The sequence below is a fragment of the Trachinotus anak genome, unplaced genomic scaffold (genome assembly GCF_046630095.1).
Source record: "Trachinotus anak isolate AG129_WGS33_773 ecotype Australia unplaced genomic scaffold, CSIRO_AGI_Tana_v1 ptg000004l, whole genome shotgun sequence".
Taxonomy (NCBI): domain Eukaryota; kingdom Metazoa; phylum Chordata; class Actinopteri; order Carangiformes; family Carangidae; genus Trachinotus; species Trachinotus anak.
The window spans coordinates 6,527,350-6,555,180 of record NW_027273855.1 but is presented as its reverse complement, the minus strand read 5'-3'; the positions used below and the strand labels follow the sequence as shown (position 1 = coordinate 6,555,180).

At 40.5% G+C, this 27,831-nt stretch overlaps 1 protein-coding gene across 3 annotated transcripts in view; it reads right to left on the bottom strand.

Annotated features, from left to right (window-relative positions):
- Positions 1-6,120: 6,120 nt before the first annotated feature.
- LOC139620197 (plexin-A1-like) overlaps positions 6,121-27,831 on the bottom strand; it is a 295,422-nt gene continuing 273,711 nt past the window's right edge. For 2 of the 3 annotated variants that reach the window (XR_011690764.1, XR_011690765.1), the window contains exons 26-35: positions 26,220-26,366; positions 25,439-25,598; positions 23,966-24,069; positions 23,778-23,874; positions 21,406-21,596; positions 18,901-19,070; positions 17,726-17,938; positions 15,159-15,309; positions 10,660-12,106; positions 6,121-10,627 (exon numbers count right to left, since the gene is read on the bottom strand). Coding sequence is in view for 1 of the 3 variants with exons in the window: in XM_071475509.1 (XP_071331610.1) it covers positions 12,011-12,106; positions 15,159-15,309; positions 17,726-17,938; positions 18,901-19,070; positions 21,406-21,596; positions 23,778-23,874; positions 23,966-24,069; positions 25,439-25,598; positions 26,220-26,366 (1,329 nt within the window). In the remaining 2 variants the exon portion in view is untranslated. Of the gene's footprint in view, positions 12,107-15,158; positions 15,310-17,725; positions 17,939-18,900; positions 19,071-21,405; positions 21,597-23,777; positions 23,875-23,965; positions 24,070-25,438; positions 25,599-26,219; positions 26,367-27,831 lie in introns of all 3 variants that reach the window. The other variant, XM_071475509.1, reaches the window with a different exon arrangement.

The following is a 27,831-nucleotide window of genomic DNA, read 5'->3' as shown; positions in this document are numbered from 1 at the left end:
CTGTTTGGTTTCAGGAAACCCCTATGTCGATGGTTTGTACCATGTAAGTTACCAACGTAGTTACCACAATAGTTCCAACTATGGTTTTGGGAAATATTTACAACTAGGCTTTTGGGAAACAGAGCCCTGGTTAGCGATGCAACCAAAGACATAATCCCTTGAAAGTCTCTCTAAGCCCATGAGAACTGCATTGTTACAGATCTGATGCCAAAGTCAAATTATCACAATAATACAACTTTAACTTCATTAAATTACATCCCACACCAGAAGAAATCTTGATTGTGCCAGTTGGTTTCTTTTTTTTTTATTTATTTTTTGTTTGATTTAATTGTAATAAAGTTTCACTATGTGTAAGTTTATATGAGTCAAGCATCACATCCTCAAATATTTGACCTGATATTGGCTCTTGAACTTCATAGTGCTTTGAACCTGAGCCACTGTGTTCCCTTTAGGTTTTTTCTATTTATTTTATTTAATTAGCATTGTTTGCACCAAGGGAGCAGCGCTCAAATTTCGTTGTACTATGTATAATGACAATAAAGGCGATTCTGATTCTGATTCTGTATACTTTGACTACTGCACCAAATTAAAGTATAGTCCAACTTAACTCTAAAATGATCTTAGATCAAATTTTAGTTAGCTAAGTTAGCTCAGTTACCCCCCTGCCTGAGGTGTCTGAGGCCAAGTGCTCAGCTTTACTGCTTTATCATCTGATATTCTTTGTAAACCTTTCCAGACCAAAGTGCTAAGATGCTTTTCGGAAGCTGGGCTTAGCTCTGCTTAGTACCAGATGACTCCTCAAGCCCCATGCTGCTTCCAGTACCGCAGCACTGCCTTCAGCCAAGCCATAAGTGACACACAGAGAGAAAGCATGAGCATGGGTAGCAGAGAGACAGCAAGGGAGGAAGGGGGTAGATGAGAGGTTGGAAGAGATAAAAGGATGACAGAGAAAGTGGAAGAGTGACAGAAGGGGATAGATTGGTGAGAGAGTGTTGGGTGGGGTGGGGTGTTCTCCTCTGTCAGCTCTCCCGAGCATCCGTCCATCCTGCTGAGACAGAGAGAGATGAAAGTGTGAGGATAGCTCGGTGGCTAGTTAGAGGAAAGGTGAATTGAGCTCCTGTAGGGATGGCAAGGAACAAAGCAGGCAGGGGGTAAGAGTTGGTGAAAATAGCCTCAGCTGAACTACAAGCTGAATTACTAATGCCACATTTGCTTTTCATTGGCTGTGGTGGTCTGTCACTCACTGCTTGCCAGAGAAGCACTTACAATCAGACCTGAAGTATTAAAGAATCCCTTATGGGTGCTATTCTGGAATTCATTGATCTAGCCTGGTGCAATGAAAGTCAACTTTAGGCTCAGAAAATCAGCCTTCATAAAAAATGTTTTTTTACAGACAGCAAGTGTTATTGCTGGCACAAAGTACTTTTACTTTTGTAAAACTACATTTGAATGCATCTTGACCGCAAGATTTGAACTAAGAGATCCCCTTTCAGAGAGAAACGCCCAGTTAGATTACTCAATGAAGAGTTTTTATGAAGGGTGTAAGGTGTAAGAGGTAAGTGTTCACAAATATTTAACCACAAATATCTTTCAAGATATAGTCTTATTTATTTTAGTCTTATTTCAATTCATATATTGATGACCTAGCAACTAACAGTGGGCTAACCCCAAATTCAGCTCAGAATTCAAAACTTACATATTAAACCTTTAAAAGTAAATGTTGAAATAGCTGTTATCAGTTCCCGTTTACAGTGTACCCATTTCCGCAGATAAGGAGCCTATTTTTGTAATGATTTCTTAATGCCTTAAGACACCTTTCTATACTTCCAGCATATATCAGAGAGTGTAAGTTGAACAGAATCTAAAACACGAGTATCATGTTTGTGTGTTCAGATTTGACTTAAATTCACCTAACACAGAGCCTCACGTCTGCGCAGTGACTTAAATGACCAAGGTTCACAGTGAATATTTAATTCCCCAACTAACCTGTATAGTCCATCTGAATTGGGCTGAGGAGTCTACAGCCATGCTAGCAGCTTGTGAAGCTGTATGAGGTCCCAGCAGTACTTTGGGCTGAAGGCTAACATCAGCATGCTAACAGGCTCACAATGATATGTCAACATGCTAATGTTTAGCATTTACATTTTTTTTTATAGTGTTCACCATTTTAGTTGCTTACTTGTCATCATGCTCAGAAATTCTAATTCATGCTATACACAAAGTGCAGGGGAGGCTGATGGGTGATGAGTTTTGCAGGTATTTGGCCACAAACCAAAGTGCTGGAGAGGTAAAAATTTGAAATGAGAAAGTCTAGGGATCACCAAAGTTATTACAATTCCTCCTGAGGGGAATATAAATGTCTGTACCAAATTTCATGGCAATCCAATAGTTGTGGAGATTTCTCTCAAAACCACTTATGTCAACCTCATAGTGGCACTACTTGAAAAGTCAGGAAAATTACCATAGTTGTTAAAATTTATCCTGTGGGGACCATGGACATCTGTACAATTTCATGGCAGTCCATCCACTATTTGTTGAAATACGTCAGTCTGGACCAACCAGCAAAGCACTAGCAGACTTAGAAAAAGCCTGTTTCTCATGGGATGCCTCTACTTGTTTTCTTTTCTCTGTAGTTATTCACAGGTGATTTTATTTAAAACAGGTCAAAACTAGCACGCTATTCTGTTCATAGTGGACATGCTGCATAGCACAGTTTACATCCAGTGCTAATAAGCCCTCAAAGGAGGAATGGTCTGTCATCTAATGAGGAGGCCGGTCAGAATGACAATGGTTCACAGGTCTCCAATTTAAGAAACCACAACCATAACCTTAACCAGGTGATTTAGTTGCCTAACCTTCACCATTAACCACATGCAGATATTCTATAAAATTGTTTGTTTTGACATTTGCAGTTCAAAAGGGTTCTTATCGAACGTTATGATCCCATGTCAGTGTTCTGATGACAGAGCTGCTCTGCTTATCATGTCAAAAGGTTTTCATCTTCCTTGCTGTTTGGAGTCCCAAAATTCATACTTGGGGAAGGGTGTTGGAGAAAATCACTGGGAACCAGAACTGATTTTGATAGACATATCAATTAAGCGATGAAAACGTTCAAAACACCTCAGTATCCTCTTAATGGAGCAGCCATTTAAAAAATGTGTAAGGACTCACACATGACAATGAATAAAATTGAATCCCCATTGTAGAGTTGGAGTTGTTGGAGGATTGTTGTGGTGTCCAGAGGTCCACGTTCATGCTGGGCCCCTCATGCGTTGCTTGTGGTGTATCTGCACTGAATTTCCCATGGAGATCACTTGTCAATCAAACAATGTCTTCACAACCGTGAGATCTTATTCTTTGGATGTTCTATTGAAGTCTGGGTTCCAGCTTGCAGCCTTTCTTCTATTTACTCCAAACACATCAGGCATGTATAAATCCACTGTTTCCCTTTCACCTGACAGATCTGTCAGATGAGCAGTCTGCGGGTTGAACGACTATTGTGCCGTATGGATCAGTGATTACTTCAAATTCTGCAAGCTCACTTGCTCTCTGTCTGTTCTAAAGCATATCCAGACATGTGCCTGCACAGTCACAGGTTAGCACTGCATTTAATTCAGCTTTGACAAAGAGGAAGCAGCCGGGACAGACGATACTCTGTCTGCCACCCCGATTCTGCGCTATCGTCTTATTTCCCCTGCTGGTCGTCAGTTATTGGGGCTTCATAAAGACAGAATGAGCGAGATCTCAGCCAGGCAGTATTAACCGCCCACCTCCTCTGAGACACCCAAAGTCAGCTGTCTCTGCTGCTTTCCATTTCCACACTTCTCCTCTTCTTCCTTTTTGACCTATTGTTGCTCTTTCTTTTAATCCCCCCCCCCCCCCCCCCCCCCTCCCCCCTCCTTTTTCTCTTCAGTTGTCCTCTCCTCCTCTCTGGAGAAACACAGGAGTCTTATCCCAGTTTAATCGTCAGCTGAGAGTCGGAGGTGTGGAGCCCAAGCCAATGTCACTTTGTCGTTTATTCTGTGTCGGGGCATCTCAGAGGATGGCCCAAGTGTTTGTGTTGAGAGTGGTTGGGGTGATTGAATTGCCAGACAAGCCTCCAGGGGCGTAAAAAAAAGGAGAGAAGAGCAAAATAAAAAAGAGCTAGGGTGATTTTTCACAACAAGCACAATTCAAACATGGTAATCGGATGCCCTGAGATATTTGAACACACAGCCAGACAGAGGGGCTGCAGGCTTCGGAAGGTGGTGTCTGCTGTCAGTGTGTGTGTGTGCGCAACCTGTAGCTTTATCTCATCACCGCTGTGCTCTACCTGCTGCGACAAATGCTGCAGCAGGGAATCCAAATAATATGCAAGAGGTGAATTAAAGGAGAGGGAGTGGGGAAAGAAACTGTTGTGGAAACTCTCACAGTCCATCTCTCTAAAGGACCACAAAAGGCACACACTGCCATCCATCCATCCTCAGCTTGAAACCTCACCATGTAGAGAAAGAAATAAGAGCCACAGTCTGAAATGGCCCCACAGGTGGAGGAGGGAGGGATGAAGAGAAAGAGGAATTAAAAAAGAAAAAGAAAAAAAAGCACTTAGGATAATAAAGACGGGTCAATCCCATTCAGAACAAAGACAAGGTTTCTGTGATATCCAGGTCAGATTCTCTCTGGAGGTCTGAATCTCTCCTCTTTATGTTTTCATAATGGACTTTTTAATTTGATTGATGGCTTGCCTGTCAAATCCTCGTGTTCCCGAGGGGAGGGCTTGGTGCATTTTTAATGTTACAATTTTCAATAGGAAATTGACAGTCTGAGTGATGTGAGGAGAGGACTGTTTTGTAATCATCTGTTTTGATATAATTTGCTCTGGAAAGGAAGGATGAAGAGAGACAGAGAGAGATCAAAGCAGTGTCCAAAATCACTTTGTCATTCAGTAGACCTGAAGACAGACACTCAGTTGTTCACACTATAGTGAGCAGTGTACAGAGATTTCATTTATGAATCATTTCAGTTCAGCCTCTTTTTCCCCTCAGTTCTTGGAATTCCAGAGAAAAATGTCAACACATTTTTTATTCAAAGTCCAGACACTCAAATATAATAGCAGAGACTACACATAGTGCATGAAACAGTAAATAAGGTGTGGTTTTGGCCTCTGCTCTTGGGAAAGACTGCCATGTTAACGATTTGCATCATTCTCATTGTGTGACAACTCTGGAAGGTTGTGTGATAACTGAGCAGGTCGTGTGTGGGGTTTCCACATCCAACAGTTGTAGAGACATAAAACAAAACTGTCAATGTCATGGCGTTGCTGGAGGAAAAGTCAGGGTTTCACAAAAGTCATTAGGATTCATCCTCTGGGCACCATGGGTATCTGTACCAAATCCGTCCAATAGTTGTCGAGTTATCTCAGTCTGGAGTAAAGTGGTGGACCCACTAAAGCTAGGATGGCTAGAAAGAACAGAACTGAACAGCGAGGAGACAGAAAATGTGACAAAGTACAAAAGGAGACAAGTACAGACATATGTTTGCTCTGTCTGTACTTGTACTGGTAAGCCCGAACGTAGAAGCCTATACGACGATGTAATGTAATGTTCAGATTCATGATGATCTGGTCATTTTTAAAGATTTACACTACAGGAAAATTCAATGGACCAAGTAGATTCTCACATTTTCTACTGCACCATTACCGCTCATACCTGACAGTATCATTTAAGGATTCACTGGTCTGGCACTCACTGGGACAGTTTCAGTGTTTTCACATGGATGTTCAAGTGAGTGGACAGGGATGGGATGGGACTCCACTCTTGAAGCTGAGCTCACATCAGGAGGAGATTTCTGACAGTAAAGTCTGCAAAATAAAGGCTTATCATCATTTTCTGTCTCATCTTTGTCAGTGTGTCATCACTGTGGTAAAACAGTGGCAAAATCAAACAAAAGCGGTAGTTTCTGCTTTTCCACAATACATAAAGTACAATAATATTTAAGTCTCAGGTGCTGCTTTGATCTTTCAAGTTCTCCTGTGGTGACATGCACTTGAGATAAAGTTAAAACTTGTTCCAACTTCCAAATCCAGAACTTTGAGGGTATATAAGGACAGGGAGGGGAAATAAAAACATCAGACGAGCCAGATTTAGCAAAAAACATGTTTAATCTCTCCTTGATGCGTGTCTATTTACACGTAATAAATCTGCAAAATAGGAAAGAGCAGGATATTTACACGGGCGTGAAACAGCCAAAACCTGTCACAGCAGCTTCAAGTCTGAAACTCTTAAAAAGGTATCAGAATTCATAAAGTATTAAAACTCTTTAAGGTACTTTTTTTTCTCTTTCTACCTCTCTCCTCTTTAATCTGTGTGTGAAGATATTTTATGTCCTATACTCCTTCTCTGAAATGTACTTTAATCAAAGTGAACTCAGCAGGTGAGGAAGCTGGAGAGTTGGAACTGGAGGGAAGAAAAACCTGTGAGCGTTGCTGTTGAGGGAGATCAAATCAAAAATGGCAGATGAATGTGGGGGGGGGGGGCAGTGAGGTTGTGTGGTGGTGTCTCTCTCTATGGGTCTGAGGTGGTGTCACGTTGGTGGATGCAGCCCATATTGAAAAGCAAGTATGTTTCTGATATACTTCAGAACAGATTTAAACAATGCTTTCACAAAAATGGCGCGAGCTGCTGGAAACATTTTTTGAGAACTACTCTGGCATCTTGGGAAAATGCCCCATGTCACTTTCTTGCTGAGAGTTAGAGGAGAACATTGACACCATTCCTATGGAGACGAAGCTTGAACCTTTTCAGCTAAGCTTAGTTTAGGCTTAGAAAGGCTCGCAGGGAGAAACAGCTAGCCTAAATGAACAAGATACATTGTGTTTATTAGCTAGATGTATTGGTTGGCTTGTACCTGAATTTTTTGTTTCCTTCAGACAGTCAGGTTAGCTGGTTTCCTATGATTCAAGTCTGTTTGCTAACTGTGCCCTGGCTCCACAATCATACTTAATGGAAAAATTAGCAACTTTCTTTTTCTTTTAAATGAACCTGCTAATTTATTTAGTTTTCAAGAGTAACATCAGCGTTATGTCTCAGTGTTAAGTGCAGAGCTGGAGTCACAGTCTAATTAGCTTAGCTCAAATTAGCACAAAGGCTGAAATAATACCAACTTCAAAGCTGACTTCCTGACATAAGGTATGTTTGTCTAACTTAACTAAAAAAACTACAAACTGTTGTGTTTACATTTTTGTCTATTTAAAAGTGAAATAAATGATAAAATATTTGTTTTCACTAGCTTGAGGTGCGTTGGTAGAGCTGTTTTTCATCACTGAGAGTCAGACGAGCTCTTGGATATTATGCTAAGGTAAGCCAAACATCCTGACTCCAGCTCTGTGAGAAATAGGAATCAATCTTCAATCAGTCTCAGAAAGAAAGCAAAAGAGAATATTTCACAAAATACTGATGATTTATAACTTTTTGTTGCCAAATTGTACCTTTAAATATATTTCTATGACCAATTTTTAACACCTACCTTGTTTCGTACTCTTAAGTATATGGAAAAATACATCATTTCTCAGTATGGGAAGAGGCTGACAAGGTACGGGGAACACTTCTGCGCTGGTCAATCACTGAGAGAATCTCTCCCTCCTCCTCTTTCTCCCTCCTTCATCACTGTCTTATTCTATGTGGAGAAACCAAACACCACAGATGCAACAGAATGGGAAATGAAGCGGTACCATGGCCTTCAAAGCACTTCCTCTGCCTGGCCCTAGTCTTTTTATCTTTTACCCCAACAAGTGGTGAAGCAGAAAACAAGTAGCAAAGCTAAGAAACAAAAGCATCAGAGACCATGTGGGCCATATCCCACTATCTTTCTGAACTTTTTTTTTCCTTTTTTTACACCCTACAAAGAAATCCACGAGGCTTACTAACTAAGCCTCATTACTCTTTCCACATCACTAAAATCATCTTTACAAATCTTCATCAAAAGAACAATTGAGCAAGTGAATAGCAGTCAAACATCATTGCAATAGTCCACATCCTCAGACTGTTTCAGTCATTCATTTAAATTGAACAAAATGTGTTAATGAGTGCCTGTACATGGAAGTAACATTGTCTCCATTTCACCATTTATCAAGCATAAAATCAAACACTAAATACCTTTAATGAGGAGGTTTTTAAGTGACTGTAAGTGAGTGCAAAATCCTTCTGTGGAAGAACTGAAAAGCAGATGGATCAAAGATAATCTCTTGTCACGGAGTTGTTCTCCTGGTGTGGATGAAGAAAGCTTTGGTCAGCCGCCCTGTATGTTGTTTTACCCTGTGTAGATCAGTGGTTCAAGTATTGAAGCACATACAGTACGTTTCATTCTGTCCAAACAAGTTTATGCTGTCAGATGGAAACACGGCATCTTAGTGTGAATTACAAGAAAATGCACACTGGATTTTTAAAGGGTTTAGTACAACACCATCATCTATCAAGGGGAATTTACTTTCGTTTGACTCCAGAGTTTTCACTTGACAGCAGCAATATGTGTTTGGTCTGATGGTATGAAGGTGCGACAGGTCTGCGAATATTTGAAAAAATAGTTAAGTGACGACTGACAACCTAAAAGGAGAAAGGTGGATTTGGCTAAGTATTTTGCAAAAAAAAAACAAAAAAACAAAAATGGGAGTCATTTGATTCATTAATCAACTTTTAGATTAACATGTGAGCTAAGTAATCACCTTGTCTGCAGTAGCTAACATGACGTGGCCTCACTGTGACATGAAATAACTTTCAATCCTCATTCATAACTTTGTTATTGTGCACTTTTTTTAATGCATGGGGATTCGATTGGAGGGATTGCTGCTCATAAGACACAACCCAAATGGTCTACGGTCTAAATTTACCACAAATGCAAGTGACTGAAAACCATTTGCACCAAAGGCAATATCACATTTTAATTTCATTCTGGAAAACAGCTGTGACTGAACAATTATCACTCGGGATGTGTCAGTTAGTCCATCTAGTGCTTTTTAACAGTTGCTCACACACTTCAGTCTGCTGAATTCAAGTCTTTGGAACAAACAATGTGATTATGTCACCGCCACTTCCATATCTATTAAACATCTACAATTGTTTTAGGCCAATTCAATTACTTTTGAACAGATAATTTAGTTTTTTTTAAATTGTAGATTTTCATAATTAGCTTACTGTACTTTTAATTACAATTCAAAAATGTAGCAGCGTGTTGTTCCAGATAACATTTTAAACTTAGACTAAATCCTTTATTATGTAAATGTGCCATCAGAAAAGTTTAAGTGTGTGCTATCTTAAAATCAGCATCAGCAATCAGCACATTGCAGTAAAGGCTCATTTGAGACAATGGAGAATGAGAACACTGTGTGTGGTGAGCAGGTCCCATCGCAGATAGATTGCTGCTGTGCCGGAAAGAGAATTTCCCTTTGCCCTGCTGGATTGCACTGAAGAGCAGCACTCACTGCAATCACAATGATCCATCACCAAGATGTAAAAAAAAAACAAAGCAAGTAAGTTAGTAATGGCTGTCATCTCAAGCTGTCTTAGTGTAGGCTCATTGGCCAGACAAACTCAAGGGGTCATAGTAACTTCCAGTTTTAAAGAAACCTTCCAGGCCTTTCATAACAGCAGCCCTGGTCTGCAAGGTTCCTGATGCAACTTCAAACCATTTGGACTGGACTGAGGACTCTAGCTTTTGGTTAGAGGCCACTCTACCCCAGGGAAAAGAAATCTGAGGGAAGCACTGCTGAAGAGGAAGAAAAAGAAAATGATTGCAAATATGAGGCATTGGTAACTTGAAAGTGGTATCCTAAGGTGCATTTGATGCATTTTAACCTACTTTTTGATCATTTTTTTTCTGTCATTAAAAGAAAGAAACAGGGAAAGTAGAGAAGGTTTTTCTTTCTTGAATTCACCTATCTGATCTGGTTGTTGATGCGTCTGGTCTGCTTCTCACGAGATGGATGACAACATACAATATACATTACCCTGGTTTGTTTAACATTGTTCATTTTTTCTGTATTTTCTAACCTTCTTTATTATTCTTGTAACCCTTTTACAGTCATAGGAGAAAGGAATGTTTTGTTTATGAATGCATGTTCTTCGAACCACTGCAAGTTAACGTGGAGCAACGTGTTCTTAACTTTTTTTTTTACACCCCTATAAAACCACAATGAGAAAAAGGCCTTCAACTGGTACAAAACACTCACATAAATCAAGCTACATTTCATTATCTCTTCATAAACCACATTCACATTTGAAAAACTTGAACTTTAGCTTTTACTGTATCAACTGCAGACTAAAAAAAAAAAACAAGCCAAAATTAGACAATACTGTTTCACTTTCTTCTGTTTCACACCAAAACTAGCCGTCATTTTGGATGGCACAGCTAATAAAATGATTCAGACAAGTGGGGAAGTCTATAAAACAAGATCAAGAAGCTGCAGGATTCAGCTTAAGTGACTGCCTTATTCCTTTATAGTAGTCTGCTACCACGGAGCAATGAGGCAAGCCTCCACAGAAATTACTTTTTTTTTTCATCTAAATCAGCTGACCAGGTGTATTTGGTTTCTTTAAAACAAACACAAGAGCACTGTAGGTCGGTGGGCGACTTCCAGACATCATTTGTCTTTTTACTACCTTTAGAGCCAAAGATGTAGCACACAACGGCCCCAAGACCTCATGAAATATAGAAAATGTCTGTAATTATATTTATGTATATATATATATATATATATTTTTTTTTTTTTGCCAGTTACCTATTTTTAGACTCTCATTTTCAGTCAGTAAGCATGACAACATTTTCATCATAGCACATTTCATCTAACGAAAAGAAGTCTCTTTGCACTAAACAACATTCAAAGTAAAACATGGCACAGGACGACTTTTTCCTTGTGTTTTTCATCTTGGAAATATCAAATCCTCTTCTCAAACTTATCTTTTGTACATTAAAATGGAAAACATTTTTTTCAGCTTTTCATTTGTTTTAAAAACAGAAGGTTTGTATTTATATATCTATATATATTCATATATCCTCTTCTCTCTTTTGATTTAGCTTTGTTGTGCAAATTCAGCAGTAACACAAGTGGCACAGCACTGGGGAGAGTGGGCAGTTTTTGCGGGGGAAACGGAATTGAATGCAATAACAAATCAAATGCAGAGCCGTGAAAGTGAAAATGTCCTTTGTTGGACTACAGTGGAGTTCTTGTCTAAGAGAGTTGGAGAGTCAGTAATGGAGGAAGAGTTTCCCTGCAAAGTCCTTCCTCCTGGTTGCCCTGCAGTGGCAGCAACCTAAGTGTTGCCAAGCATCCACCCTGCCGAAGTGTCTCTGAGCAACACACTGAACCTCTACCAGCTCCATGGCTGCTGCTCTGTGGCCTGACCTCTGACCTCCCTGTGCAGGGCAGCAACAGAAAAGAGTAAGGGATCAAGTATCGAGAGAACATATCCTGGATTTTTATGAGCTCACAGTTTGAACCGTAGCCTTGGCTGTGGAAAGCTACGAGCTGGTGACCTGTACCTTTCCTGTAGCATCTCAGCTCTGTATCCAGCTAGATGAGTTATCGGTCACCACTGTGCATGTACCGCTTCTGATTGTGGCCAAAAGTACCCAACTTCTGCTCTCAAAGCAGTCTAGATGTGATGAGGGCCTTGATGAAAATAAACGCTCTCCTGAGCTGAGGTCCATATGTGATGAGGTGGAGGGTGAGTTTGATTTGGTTGTTCATGGCAGGGTTGGTGGCTCAGAGGAAAAAAAACAAAAAACAAAAAAAACAACAAAAAGCCAACCCGCCCGGCGGGGCCATAGTTCCAGACTCTGCTGTCTCTCCAGTGTGCTGCTGCTGCTGAGTGCTTGTGTCCTTGCAGTCTTTTCTGCTGCTGTTGGTTGTTGTTTGTGAGGGTAATGACGACAGACTTCAAACGTCGAGGGTCAAAATGTCACGGGCATCAAAGGTTGTCAGGGAAGGCGTGTTGGTTGGCCAGTTCTCCGATAGCCGAGGCGTGTGATTGGCCAGTCCTCAGCTAGCGAGGGCCATGGTGTCGATCACCTGCTCCAGCTTGCCGCGTAGCCGCTGTCTGCGCGACTGTTCGTCCTTCTGTAACGCTGAGAGGATCTGGACACAAATATGGAGAAAGATTACACTGTATTATCAGTTCTCTCAGTGCAGTGGGTTGCAGCACACTCTAACCCTTTGGCAGAAAGAGTGCTCTAATGCTCATTTCAGTTCGTGATTACATTTTAAACAGATGCTGACAATATGGGACAGGGTTGGCAGGGCAGGCTGGTGAGATGTCTGCAATGGCATCTCACCAGCACAATTCATGGGAAAGTGTACAGGAGTGTGTGTGTTGGTGTCTTATTTTGTATGCCATGAACAAGGAAGGGAGGAGCTGGTGCGGTATGTGCAAAAAGACTGTATTTATGTGTGCATTTCTCTTCTCTTAATGATGTGTGTATGTGCATTAGCATGTGTATGTGACTGTGTCCATTTAAGCGTGTGCGTGTTTCTGTGTGCATGTGAGGTCAGGGCATGTGTTAGAGGCGACGGGGACTGTGCAGCTGCCTACATCTGGATAATAGGCTGTAATGAAGGGGAGCATTTGGTTTGAATGGAGCCACCTGCAACCAGCCAGCATAACTACTGTAATACTGCTGCTATGGAGGGATGGGGAGGAGGGAGGAGGGGAGGGGAAGAGGCTGAGGCAACTTATCTTTTACCACATTAAAGCACGATAGAGTTGGGAAAAGCAGAGGTTGAAAAGGACATATGGCTGTCCATCAGAAGCCGGAGGAGGAGGGTAAAAGTCGAGAAGGGGGATATGAACTGCTGTGACTCATGGGAGGAGAAAGTAAGGGGATGGAGAGGATGAAGGATAATGAGGCAGGGACGGAGAGAAGAAGGGATAAGGAGATAGAGGAAAGATTAAATAGCTAGGGGGACATTTCTTTGTCATTTCAGTTGTGTGTGTGTACAGAGTCTTAATGGGTTAGAGCAGGGTGTATGGTACAGATTTAAGGCTACATTATCAGTCCACTTAAAATAGGACATCGAGCGCACACACGCACGTTCAGCAGAAGCAAATAACATACACTCACACAGACACAATTTAATTTGCAAGTATTTACAAGTCACTACCCTGCCTTATACTCTTGAGCTCTGCTTGGAAACACATGAGCTGTGAGTCACAATATACAGTTTGACCATATAAAGCAATACTTCAACATTTTGTAAAATATCCTTAGTCACTTTCTTGCCTAGAGTTAAATGAAAAGAACGATATCACTCTCATGTCTGTGTGCCAGATATAAGGCTATTGCCAGCAGCTGGTTAGCTTAGCTTAGCTGAGACTGGAAACAGAAACCTCTAGCCCGGCTTTGTCTAAATATCACAAAATCCACCTACCAGCAACACTAAAGTTCACAAATTAATCAGCATACAGAGAAGAATGGCAATGAGCTTCTGATTTAAAGGTAGAGTAGGCGATTCTAATCGTGGTCCGCTGTTTGTTCTCTGTGTGTGCTGAAAAAAAAAATAAATCCAGTGATCCTACACAGCCCTGGCTCTGTAAATGAGAAACAAACAAAGTGGGTCGGACCGACAATTCCAGCCAATGCTGTGTTCATGCACAAGACAAGGGAAAGAAGAAAAGAGGGGAGATGGAGGAAGTGGGAATGAGACAGTAAATTTGGTAAATGCTAACAGATAATGACAAACTTGAGGATTACAAGGAGAAGGAGAGGGAGCAGTCAACCCTTCTGTTGCCACTGGACTGCGTATACTCAGCCCAAGCACTTCAGAAGAGCAAACATTGAAAAAGAAGTGCTACGATAACACAATTGTGAAGAGCCACATGAACATCAGTGAGGTTTTCTAACGGTGGAGAAGACACAGTTGGACTGGGAATGAAATTCATCCCTGGACTTATCTGTTGGGACCGATCTGCAGCCTGAATGACAGCCACACAGAGAGGGGTGGTAAAGAGACTGACGGGGCTGGTAAAACCTTTATGAATGTTTTTATGGTCCACCGGCCCACTGCTGCGGTGGGCCAAATGGAATTTGTCCCACTAGTAGTGATGGTTAGTCCAACTATGGTGGAGAGACCTCCAAGAGATGGACAGCAGGAAGATGAATGTGAAGGTTGCTCCCTGTTTACTTGACAGGTTTGCTATGTTTCAGAGCAAGCAGGTACTGGTCTCACATTTGTGTCCGGTAACTTTTAATCACTTGCCCTTGGACATGCAGCTTACTTTCTACTTTGCAAAGATATACTGTTGGTGTGATGTTAGCGGGACAGTATCGCTGTCTGCAGCTGGTGTGCTGGCTATAGGACACCGTCTCATCCTCTCTGCATGTTAGCTTCGCAGCTGCAACTGTTGCCAGGGTTTGCTGTCTCATTGTCATATATGATGGTATGTGTCTGTACAATGCACAAAGGGTTTCATAGCCACTAACACCTAAAAACAAGTTTGCTTGCACAGTGGATTGATTTGGTTGGATGCATAATTCAAAATGCTCATGGCATATCTGAAATGTTTCCTTATTAGCTTAGCGTCACACCTATGGTCCTCACTAGTTTTTTTTTTTCTCTGTTGAGTTTTGGATCCTGTGATTGTGTGCATGTCATTTGTTTGTTGATGTTTTACATTTTAAGCTTTGTTGAATGAAGGAATGAAGGGAGAGATGTATTTGTTATTCGGCTGAGTTCAAATATCAACAGTCGTTCTCCAGAATTGCTTACTCTGCCTTTAATTCTCAGCAAGAAATCATATTAGCATATTTTCTCAAATGTCAAACTATTCCTTTAACAGATGAACCACAGAAATGCAGAAATGTCAAGTTTTTAATCAACCAGTAGCAGCTGTGAGATACTGTACACGCAGGTCTTTGGGAAAAAAAGAAAATCACATAAATTCAATGAAGCACCATTAGGCCCATAATGTGTTGAGCTCATGCCTTAATGTGCATCCTAATGGTGATAATACCTTCCAGCCTGTACTGATGTGGACTGGTTATCAGTGTAATTGAATTAAAATGACCTCATGGTATTAGTCAAGGCAAGTGAAGGGAGGGCAGGTTGGGAATGACAAACAGCACACCCTGCTATCTAATAATTTCAGCACTGTATTCTGTTTGATTCTATTCCACATCCAGTGGGAGCTCACCTCGTCTTTGTATTTGATGATGTAGGAGTAGATCTCATGAAGTGCAGACATGCTGTTGAACTGGCTGAGGTGCAGGCGGGACTGCTCTGCTAGGTAGGCACTCATGTCCTGATCACTGATGGCGGGCATACGGGAGATATCGGAGTAATACCTAGAGGAGAGATCAAGAAGAGTTTTGAGAATCATTTGTATTCCATCCAAAATGCCTGACTTACTGTCTGGACTTATTGGTAGCTACATATTCTGAATGCAAATAGTGGCAGCTGGTGACCAGTCTTCTAACTGTAGGACTGATACAGTTCACACTTCCATGCTTAGCATTTAGCTGTCGTTTCAGTATCAAGCTCAAGGGCATTTTAGCTGGACAGATGAGCATGTGAGATACATTATTGCCCAACAAAGCAAAAGAATGGACTATATCTATATATATATCTATATATATATATATATATATATATATATATATATATATATATATATATATATATGTATATGTGTGTGTGTCATTCAGTAGCACATACAGTTTTAAGTCTGGCTATGGGACACAAAACGTTTAGGGAGAGCAGGGAGGGTCTTCTCTTGTGAGCTGTATTATTACTAGAAATACAGGAAATATGGTCACAGTCCCCCCCTCTTGAATTACAATGGTGAATAATGGCTGAAAGTGTTTTTGCAGAACATTATGATGTCACAGTCATTTGACCTTTGACCATTTGGATATAAAATGTCATCACTTCATCATTTTATCCTATTAGACATTTGTGTTAAATTATGTCATCATCAGTGAATGAACTCTTGAGTTATGGCCAGGTACACGTTCAGTAAGGTCACAGTGACTTTGAACTTTGACCAACAAAATCGAATCAGTTCATCCTTGAGTCCAAGTGAATGTTCATGCACGATGTTGTGGAATTCCCCCTTTGCTGAGATATCGCATTCATATGACTGGGACAGAGGGACATGGTGCACTGCATTATTATTATTGTTATTATTATTACTACCATTACTACTACTACTGGACCACTATGGTGATGAGGGAGCTGAGCCAGAAGGCAAAGCTTTCGATCATTGTTGTGAGCTTTGTGAAGTGAGCTAAAGAAAAGGACCCAAATGAATCTCTGCATGTCTTTCTAAGAGGGGCATAAGAAAAATATCAATAACACTGAGGAGAGTCTTGGTTTTTTTTTTGTTTTATTTTTAATTAAATATGAGATTACTCCCCCCTTCCCACCCTGATAATTTCCATACAGTCCCTAACCCTGACTGCAGCTTTGACTTACGGAGGTCTATTCTGGATGAGCAACAGCAACCTTCACATTATCGACTGAGTGTTGTTTGCAGCAGACATTCACTGGGCTTTTTGCTCCTCTGCAGCAGAGGAGCAAAAGGCCCAGTGAATGTGAGGCAAGCAGTCAACAATTCAGTATATTAAGAATATATCCCAGTATTGAGCTGTACCTGCACCTGTCTCCAGAATCCATATCTCGACTATCTCAAGGTTTACTGTAGTGGGGCAGGCTGGGGTTGAGTGTGGGTTAGGAGGCATAATAGAAACCAGGTTTAACTGCATCCAATTAACCCTCACCTATAAATCCTTATCTCAAACTGTCTCCAAATGATCTCTGCAAGCCTTAGGACTTACTGTAGCAAATTCAAGTATGTTCTTTAAGTGCATGAGTGCTGCACCAGCAAGAGGAAAAGGGTAATGAACTTTGAACATGTCATTTACTTTTTAGCTAACATCCTTATTCAGATTATTTAGTTTCACACGTAATTATTCCCATCGGCAGTTGATGTTTGCCGCCTTGTGAACAAGATATCTTGGAAATTTGGGTATCAGTAAAATCACAACATCACTACATGCTGTGGGAGAAGCCAGAATGCACATTGCCAAACACAGAGTCTGGGAAGTAGCAGTGTAGGAAAGCTACTTAGAGACTATTGGACTCTTCTCAAAAAGTGGAGATGATGACTATGGCAAGCGTCAGCAGTGCATAACTTCTATTGAGTTTTGTTAAACATGCTGGCACAAAGTGAAAGATGCAGGGTGAACCAGAGGACATTTTTCAGCGAGCCTCTGTTTGGAGGGAGAGACCAAACAGTTGCTACAAATCCTTTATTCACCTGGGTGTTTTCTGTCTTCACAGTTAAGATTTGAATGTCACAGACAGAACTGATAGTACTTATATATTTACAATTTGTGTGTACTTTACATAATATTTACAAGCCTGGAGCGAGGTTTCTGTAATTACAGGACATAATAGCTTTACACTGATTTAATCCAACTCTGTAGACTGACTTCAGTGAAATGCTTTAAAGGCTAGTTTAACCTGTTCAACCTATAATGTTCTTTTTATGTTACAGCTGTTGTTACTTTAATATTGTGTAATGAGTGTAATAACTTTAAACTCAAGACTCCACCTCTTTGAAGACACGTTTGCCATGTAGTCAACCTTTTCAGCTTCCACAAACTCATAAGGCTATACTGTGGATATACTGGTGTTCTCTAGTTGAATTGAGTTTAGTTGATCTGAACAGCAGTTTGTTTGGGTTAAACTTTGACTTACCTCTCCACCCAGTTCTTGTAGTTGGGGATGTCTTTAGCGTAGAGAAGCTTATTTGAAGGTGAGTCTTTTCCTAGTTTGTGTTCTGACGTTGAACAGGAGTCCATGAAGGTCTGGGCCACCACAGACAGACAGGCGTCCGTGATGCTGTTCTTATGGATGTCAAATACAAACTGGGGGTTCTTGATCACGTTCACCCAGAACCGTAGAGGAAGACTGGAGAGGCCGAGAGAAAATACAGAATATAAATATTTTTTTAAAGAAACATTTTTTTAAATTGAGGTATGCAGTAATTAGATGCACAGCTGTCTTACGGCATCACTCAAGGTGATTTAATGTTTTGCTTCATTTGCTTTATTTACTATTGTTCATATTGCACAACTTCATTTTCAGGTCTGATTAGTGCATTGTGTGCATTAAACCTTGTTTTTCCTGATAGTTTAGACTGTCTTTATTTTGATCTTGCTGAGTAGGTACCATGGCCCTCAGGCAATGAAGCAGCTGACTGATAGAAAATGTGGTTTGTCAAAATTTTATACAAAGATCATCATAATGCTGTGCAAATATAGCAAAACAGGAAATAAATAATGTATGGAAACAAACATTGCAATACCAGTCTGAAGATGTTATTAAGTGACCTAGTAAATTACGACCAAGCATCCGACACAGCAGCTATTTTAATTTTCTATGCATTTTGCAAACCTAGATTTATTGATTTAATGACTTTGGTACTTACTCTCCAGACATTAGCAGACAGGCTATATAACACTACCATTATCAGCACATCCTATTCCATAAAATATTCATTTTCAAGGCCGTTTAAAGACACTGTGACCACTAATTCCACCGTCCATCAGTGATTACCAAGCCCCTAGAAACAAAGTGATTTTGGGGTAGTAACCAACCATCTTTTTACCAAATACATCCATTAAAGATATGATTTAATATCACATAAGACAAAGAAGAGCAAGGAATCCTATATTTGAAAAGCAACGTTTTATATTTTCACCCGAAAAAAAGACTTTAAAGCCACCAAATGTCTATCAACATATTATTCTTGTATATTTCATATGTCGTGCCATCTTGGAAACTGTATCCAGTTAATATAATACTGTACACCAATGGTACTAATATTTTTCAGGTGCTATAGGTAAAAAGAGACAAACTCTCCCACTCACCAGTTGCTCTTCCAGGTATGCCGTACATCATAGTCTGTGATGGAGTGTTTGTCGGCCTGCTCGTCCAGGAAGTCAAACATGTACTTGATGGCCAGTGGCAGTGCGCTGCCTCTGTGGGCAGTGCTGAAGATGGTCTCAAACAGGTCGTCCACAAACTTCTGTAACGTACCCTGAATACCAGAATGATGAAAGAGAAAAAACAAGAGAATTTCACTTTTAATTTAAAAAAAAAATCTTGATTAGCGTTGCTTTGAAAGAAGAGTTCTGCAATTTCCTTTTTTTGTGGATGAATAAACTGAACCTTGGAGTTTGAATACAAGTTCACAAGGTGTATAAACAGTGAGCTGCATTGCAAGTACATAATCTGTTGTAATTATTTTCTGTGCACCAATATATTCTCAAAATACCTTTGTGGTCTTAGATATTAAGGTTTTAAATTATTATATATGAGCATTTTGTGGGTGTTTTCCAATATAGAAAATATTGCCTTATTGTGGCAGCTCACTGTGACCTTTTGTTTTTAGTGCTTTTGTTTTTTTATTAGGCCACTTGTACTAATTTTGTTAATTTATGCATAAAGCATTTTTGTATATTTCAAATGTTGTTATTAATGATAACAATAATAAACTTTTATTGAGCACTTTTCATATGCAAAATGTAGCTCACAGTGCTTTACAAAAGAATAAAAAAAAAAAAGAAAAAAAAAAGATCAATTCACCCAGCCCCACCCCAGCACTCAGAATCATATCTACTTTAGAGAAGAACATGTCATGAAACCTCAGAGAGAAGGTGGAGAATGACAATAAACATTTTCACAGTGTTGTGTGACTGAATATAGTGCACCATTTCCAGCCACTTGTTTCCACAGCACCTGAATGGGCCATGAGTGTGTACATTTTTAGTATGAATGGCCCCACAGGGAATCAGAGTGATAAATCTGGCTCCGTGACTGCCTCTCTCTGCCCACTGAGCTCTGCAGAATCACAAACAGGAACCCCAGCTCTTGGATCGGGATGGTGCTTTCCACCAATGACAAGGCTTCAGCATAATTACATCAAATGTAGCTAAGTGAATTTCCCTAACAGCACATTTGTTTCCCTGACTTCTCCATCTGGCAGAATCTATTACTGGGGAAATGTTTGGGGATCGTATTTAGTCAGCCTTGGTGAAATGGAACAGGAATGAATTCTGTCCCAGTCGCAGATCAAAGTACTGAGATCTGCATAGATGAGACGGCCAGGCAGGTCGACACAGAAAGACAGCTATGGAGAGACAGGGACAAGATGAGCTTCTCAATTGCATTTGCCTCTCTGTTTTTTCATCATGCATGACCAAATCTTCAATCCCTCAACAAATTACCTGTCTCCTGGCACCTCCTGTATCTGCCTCCCTGCACTCTGCACCACAAGCCCACCTTTTATTAATCTGTTTTTTCTTATTATGAGTGGAAATTGAAAAAGCCAGCTCGCTTGTAAGTGCTGCCCATTGCTATATTTCCCTCCCCCTCGTACAATTAGGAAAGATACAGTGAACTGAGAGATGCTGAAGGAGAAAAAGACAGACAGCTGGACTGGCTCATACTGTATGTTTCTGAGATGGAGAGGATGCTTATGGGTCTGGTTGTGTGTGTGTGTGTGTGTGTGTGTGTGTGTATGTCCGTGTAATTCAGGTATTATTCATGTTGTGGGGACCTACTTTGTTTACACAGTCAAATTATGGGAACTTTTCTTCCTAATGGGAAAAAAAGAAGGTTTAGGTTAGGTCATGTAGACGTGTGTGTGTGTGTGTGTGTGTGTACTTGCTACATAGTAAGGACCAAAAAAAGTATTTTACCAACAGAGCGAGGACATTTTGGGAAAGTGAGGACATTTTGGCCGGTCCTCACTTTTTCAGACACCTTCAAATCACATTTTGAGGGTTAAGACTTGGTTTGAGAGTTATGGTTAGAATTAGGTTTAGGTTAAGGTTAGGGTCAGGGTTAGGGTTAAGCACTCAGTTGTGATGGTTAAGGTTAGGGTAAGGGGCTAGGGAATGCATTATGTCAATGAGTGTCCTCACAAAGATAGAAGTACAAGTATCTGTGTGTGTGTGTGTGTGTGTGTGTGTGTGTGTATACAGTGGGTCCATGGGCAACCAATTTGGTTGGGTAAATCTAAAAAAAGATTAAGCTTCATCAATCACTATATACTCCAATGTGATGATCTCTCCCATTATCATTGCTGTGGTCAAGCCCATGATAAATGCTTCAGCTCCGGTTCTTTTGGTATTGGTTATGCTGTTGAGTAACTCTAAATCCATCTCAAGTTGAACTACAGGCTGGTCCTGGTACTACTACCAGCCCTATTCAAAGTCTCAGATTTCCTCTTGCAAACCAACAAACCAGGCTTGGGCAGTAGCTATTTTTTATTACTCATATTAAAATCTTCTCAAAGTTTCACCAGGGTATGTGGTATATATTTTATAAACAAAACAAAACAAAAAACTGTTTACTCTTCTGTGTCTTACTTTTGTAGCCAGCAGCCTGGTCAGGTAGATCTCAGAGACCATCTTGCTGCCTCGGTCGCCCTCCCTCTGGTCTGAGTGGTCGTGGTTCTTCACCAGATGCCACAGTTTGGTGCCACTCTCCAGGTCAGGGGTGATCATGGGTGTTCGGGATCGCAGGCTGTCTGGACTACTGGCTGTCCTTAGCATACTCTCTAAATCCAGACACACAAGACACAATTATGTCAGCTTCCCGTAAAAACCTTGTGATTCAGTGAACCAAAAAAAGGCTCATTTTCCTTGTTAGACGCATTTCACCAGACCAACAATCACCCAAAGCACGGTGTGTTTCTTTAATATCTCCCCCTCCCCTTCCCTCTGTCATCTGTGTCGGTTTCATTATTCATGGTGTGAGTGTCAGAGTTGATTAGAGCGAAGCAAATCATCTATGACATATCCTATGCATATCCATTTAGGATTGAGGGGGGAGATGGAACCAGGGAGGTGAGGCACACAGTGGGGAGATGACTATCTGCTGAGTAGCTGTTGCTCCTGGGGAAGAAGAAGCAACAGCTAATGGACAGAAGAGGTGGAGAGATAAAAGAGACGGATGCTGATGCGTGCTGCAGTCCCTTTATGTTTGGTGAAAGGATGCAGAGAGGAGGGGAAAGAGTGAATGTGGGGGGGATGACAGCAAAAAGGGGGAAGGCTGGGATAAATGCATAGAAAGACAAAAAGGTCAGGGGAGAGAGGGGTGAAATGGAGAGTAATGGGAGAGCACAGGACAGAAAAGTGAAAGAGGCTGAGTGGGGTGTTGTTGCTCTTGCCAGCGGGGAGCTGAGTGGCTCTGATTCCAAACCTATCATGGCCACTGTCTGTTCATAAACACACACACACACACACACACACACACACATCAAAGCACAAGCATACACCCACATGATCACAACCAAAAAGAAAAAATGAACATATAACCACACATTTTTCAGATGTATTCAGTGTGAAGCAAAGTAGCTGCAGCTGTGCAGTGCGAGAAAATGAAATTACCTAAACTACATTTCTCCTCTGATCTATCACTCAGTGTAGGCGTCCAGATACATCAAGGTGCCATCAAATAGATACTACAGAGTTTGAGATATTTGTTAAGAAATAACTTAAAGCAAACATCTCTGTATTAACATTTAATCTCATGACTACTTTATATATTTTTTTTTTCAGGAAGTCACATTGAGATCGAGATCTCATATACAAGTGAGACCTGAATACAGAAAATAAAATAAATTACAAAAAGAAATATTCGTAGCAGAGATACAGAATTTTAATGAATTAAATATATATTCATATGTGTTTATACAAACAACAGAGTCTATATTTCAATGCAGTACAAAAATGCATGCAATTGAAATATGCAGTCAAACGTATGTGAAAGAGGTCTGTTGTAGTCGTGAACCCACAGAGACATATGGCCTAAGTCTGCAGTTTTCCTCAGTTCAACAGAGCTCCATTCCCTTATTGTTTTGGTTTTGCAGCCTGCAACTTTACTGTATCCGTTCAGTCTCATTGATCTCATCAACACAAGGCAGCTGCTACTGTAACACATTCGCATTATGAACTTAAAAGATGATAAAATGTCAGTGTCACCTTTACATTTTAATAATCATGGTGACAGACTAGTTGTGATTTTGCTGACCATTTTCTATTGGAAGAACAAAAAGCACAGGTCTCACTCTGCTGCTATTTTCAGGCTGTCAACTGCCACCAGCATCTGCAGTCAATGTATAAAAAACATGTCATGTAGAATTCCATACTACACACAAAAACACACACAAAAAAGATGATTTTAATTTTTGCCATGGGTAGTTTTAGAATTGGTCTTTGGATAACAACAGACCAGTGTGTATATGTGAGGGTTATTACCACTTAGTATCAGACAGGGCCCAACTTTTTACAACAGAATAATTTTTCTTCTATATAGTTTAATTTTCTATTGAAGTATACCATATTGATGCTGGGCTTGTGTTTATCTGTCTATCTGACTGCCAGGTGTCCTCTCTCTCTCTCTCTCTCTCTCTCTCTCTCGCTTCTCTTTCACTCATTCAGCTTGGGATCAAGGTGTCTACTTTAATGCCTGTCATTTACAGACTGCTTGGAAATAGCTGTGGAATAGCCTTGGCCTGGGCTGATAGCAATGGCTAAAAAGGATTGCCATTCACTCAGGGGGAGGTGAAAAAGAAAAAAAAAAGAATGGAGCCCAATCATGGCAAGGATAAACAAAGAGAAAAGAGCGAATGAAAGCGAGTTAGAGGGTGCGGAGGGAGGCAGGCAGTTAGAGAAAAGGGAATCATTGACAGAATGATTTAAATAGGATCAAGAGAGGAGGACAACAGGAGCCGTACCGTATCTACTGAGGCTCTTGGTGAAGGTGGAGGAGTTGGAGATGTTATAGGCAGAGTTCTGCTTTGGCACCAGGGCGATCACTGAGCCATCTGTTACCTGCACAGCAAAACACACACCAAAATACTCACAGTATGAAACCGACTTAGCTGTCGACTCTTGCTCGTGCTTGTTTTGAGTGCTCGTGTACCTGATAGTGAGCCAGTGTGTTGAGTCTTTTCCAGTCATTGTCGATCTTAGTTGTGACATCCTCATCTTGCAGAATAATTCTGGCCATCCGACCTTGACGCCATTCTTCAAAAAGAGGGAACAGGGGTTTAGAGAAACACGTGAACACAACAGAAGTGCTCTTTTTGTGAGTTTTATGTGTGTGTTTCATTTGGCCTTCAAAACACAGATATCAGATATCATTTTAATTGTTTCTGATGTTAATCTAATGTTGATCATCTTCAGGTTTCATGAATTAAGTGGCATTGTTAGCTCAGGTTAGTAAAGAAAATTCACAATTGTGTAAAGTTTGCAGACTTTCTGTATTTGCAGTATGTTTCTTTATGCTGTGTATTACTTCTTACTTCTGCACAACTTGTCTGCTTCTTTGAGCAAGTAAATTATATGTGGTCACTTAAAGCTGCTCGAAGCAATATTTCTTGATGACCAATGGCTCATCTGACTCTGACAGTTCCCCTGAGCTCTATGGCGCATTCTAGATTCAAGCGTCTTTCAGCTCATTGATTCTTTTTTAAAAATTATTTATTTGGGCATTTTGCCTTTATTACAGTGACAATAAAAGTCAGGGAGAGATGACACGCATTAAAGGGCCACGGGTTGCACTCACACCGGGGGGTGCTTTTTTTAGCTCTACCACATGAGCCACTGCAGGCTTGTTTTGGTTTTTCAGGCTTGCAACCATAGACTACGTATAAAGATGATTGTAGCTTCTTTGACATCACCGTAGATTTTTATTTATCATTTTTTATTCAGTTATTTTTATTTATTTATTTATTTGATAGGGACAATGCAATTTAACATAATCCCAGAACAGATCATGAAACTAATGTGCTGCACAAAGGGTTTATAACTATTTCTAAATAATGCTAATGTTAATATAATAATGCTGTGTCCGCAGGTTAAGTAAATGGGCCAACTTCATAAGCTGATAATATGTGGATGTTGTGTTTACAGGTTGCACTGCCTCCAAGCAGCCAAAAAAAAAAAAAAAAAAAAAAATTAATGCACGTTTAATTATAATTTAAACTGATTTGAATATCAACTGACCCTAGTCCCAGAATATAGTGGTTAGAGCAGCTTCAGTTTTTCACCCTTTCCCACAGAAAATCATGTGATCCCCTGTTATAAAACCAATAAATAAATAATCGATAAAATAAAAATAAATAAATTGTAAAAACCTGTGTGCTGTTGTAACATCCTATTCAATTTCATAGTTAATGTCTTCTTGTCATGGCAAACATAAGCAGAAGTGAACTCTCATTAGCTAGCAGTACAGACAACTGTGGCTATGGTCCACCATCTTGGTCATCAGGATCTAAATACCTTGTTAAATTTGTGAAGGGGGTGTGCTCTGACCTACAGTAATTAGACCTGTGCACATGTAATTGCACATGCAACTGGAATATGCATGCATGTACAGTACCGTCTGTCTTACCCAGGTCCATATCAGAAGCCTTTGGCCTCTGTGAGTAGGGGCTGCCCTTATACACAGCATCCAGCAGCTTCTCTTTGACCTGAGTGATGGTGTCGCAGTTCAGACACTTGACTGTCACCTCCGGGGAATTCTCATTCTCCGGGTTCACGCAGTGCAATGTCTGAAAAACAGGTAGAAACAGAAGGAAATGGAAAAAGACAAAAAAAAAAAAAGGTTTAAATAGGGACACAGCAAGAGCACTGCCAACTGGTGGCATGTTTAGATGATTGTTTAGGTGGATTTAAAAGTACTGGAGAGCATTTTCACACCTAGTTTGTTTGCAGCCATTTTAACACCTGGACATTTTCCTAGTCTGTTCAGACTGTTTGGGAAAATAATAACTCAGGAGTCACACTTGGGTGCAGACCAAAACAACTATAGCAGATCCTGCTGACAACCAGGTTTGTCTGTATATTTCCAATCCAAACCTGAAGTGCTTTGTTTGGAAAGACAGTGTGATTAACGCTGAGCAGTAGTTTGGCCGATTCACGGCCAGATCACATTCTCACTCCAAACACAACTGACGCTGAAGCTTCGTGTTTACCCTGGACGAAATCCTGCCCCGCAGCAGACTCCAGATTAATTTCGGAAAAGGACGCTGACACATTTCTACTGCTGATTTCTCAGAGTTTGCTTTAAAGTTTCCATCATCATCAAATGTGACTTAAACTTAACAACTCATGCAGTGATTCAGACCAAAGCAAGACAGACACAAGCCTCAAGACACAGCGGGTTTACTGACCAGTGTTTTGTAGTCAATCTGTTGCCTGATGAGCTTGTCCTCACTGAGGGAGTAGCGGGCTTCTCCTGTGATGGCGTCTATGGGTCCTTTCTCCATCTGCTGCTTGATGGCACAGTAAAGCATGAACAGAGGCTCCCCAGCACACTCCTAGTCAGGAAGAAAACAGAGAGAGATGAGTTGCCAGCTCTTCAACCAGGAGGCGATTTTCCTTTCGCACATTCTTTCATCTGAATAATTGTTGGAGGCTTGAAGAGAGAAAACTGTCCAGCAATTCATAACAAAAGATCCTGAAAAATGTTTTTTTCTTTCTTCATCACTCATCTCACAGGGGTCGTGGCCAGCCGGCTGCAGAAAATATAATACAAATGTGCTAAAATACAGTATTTAGTGATTCAGTTTAAAGCCAGTACATGGAAACATTTACGCCCATCACAAATTACCGTCAGACGTGCAAAATTTTGTGTCAGTGCAATTTTCTTTATTCAGTGCGCTGTTTACGAAGACGTAAATGTAAATGAGCTCAGTTGCAATTCACCTGATTAACAGTGTCACTAAATAAGGTAACAGGCTGTTTTGACATGAGCTGTGCATCTCTACAAAGCAACGAACCAAACAAGAAAGTGTTCTCTGCTGCTTAACTTGTTATAGTGGTTGAGGAGACAGACACTTCATCCAGCAGGAGGAGGCTGTTTGTTATTAATTACAAAGCCTAGAGTCGTCTTCAGCTACTGTGAGCTACTACATGTTAGGCAGAATAATCAGAAGCTGGATTGTGGTAAAAATCGTGTGAAACAGTTTGTGGCATCGCTGCTTTTTTTTCTCTCCTGTAAACTAACTTCCTGCATCTTTTAATTTGCATTTCTCTCTCTTTCTCATTCTGTCTGTCTGCCTGCCTGACTCCTTTTTACACCTGCTTTTCCCTGGCGTACAATCTTTAATTCAAATCTTTAAGATAGATTTCAGACCCCTTTTCTCTGCTGCTCTGTATTCATTTCCATTCCGTCTGCCATATTTTGTGCTTCTGAACAGGGATACATGTTGCATGAGATCAAGCATGCCAGTTATAGCTATGCTGCCCTTATTCCACATTACTGGCACCAAACATCAGTGTAATCCTCAATAAAGACGAAAGCAATCTGACCGTTGTGTGTCAAAGGTTGCATACCCTTGGTAAACTGCCCCTTCATTGTCTACTGGTGGAATTTTCCCACTTAAATTCATCATTAGTAATGGTTTGTATAACAAATATAGGCTATTTCTAAGGTCATGTGTAAGACCTGAGCAAAATTTAATCAGGCTTCTAATTTGTATCTTGGCATGCAAAGACAACCCACACAGCTTTGAGTCGCTAATGTAGATGCAGGGTTTTTATTTAAATAAGACACTATAACCACAAACACATGGAGTGAAACGAGCACAGATTAAAAAATAAATCTATTAAATGTATCTTCTCTCTCTACTACTTAGTGAATAACAGTTACATATCTGCGATCACAGCGAGAAGTGACAGGTCAGACAAACTGGAAATGGCCTAAACTGGTAGCAGATCTTCACATCCAGATATGGAAATGGTCAGGTTGACTCCAGCCAGTGAGATGCAGATGGAGAGGAG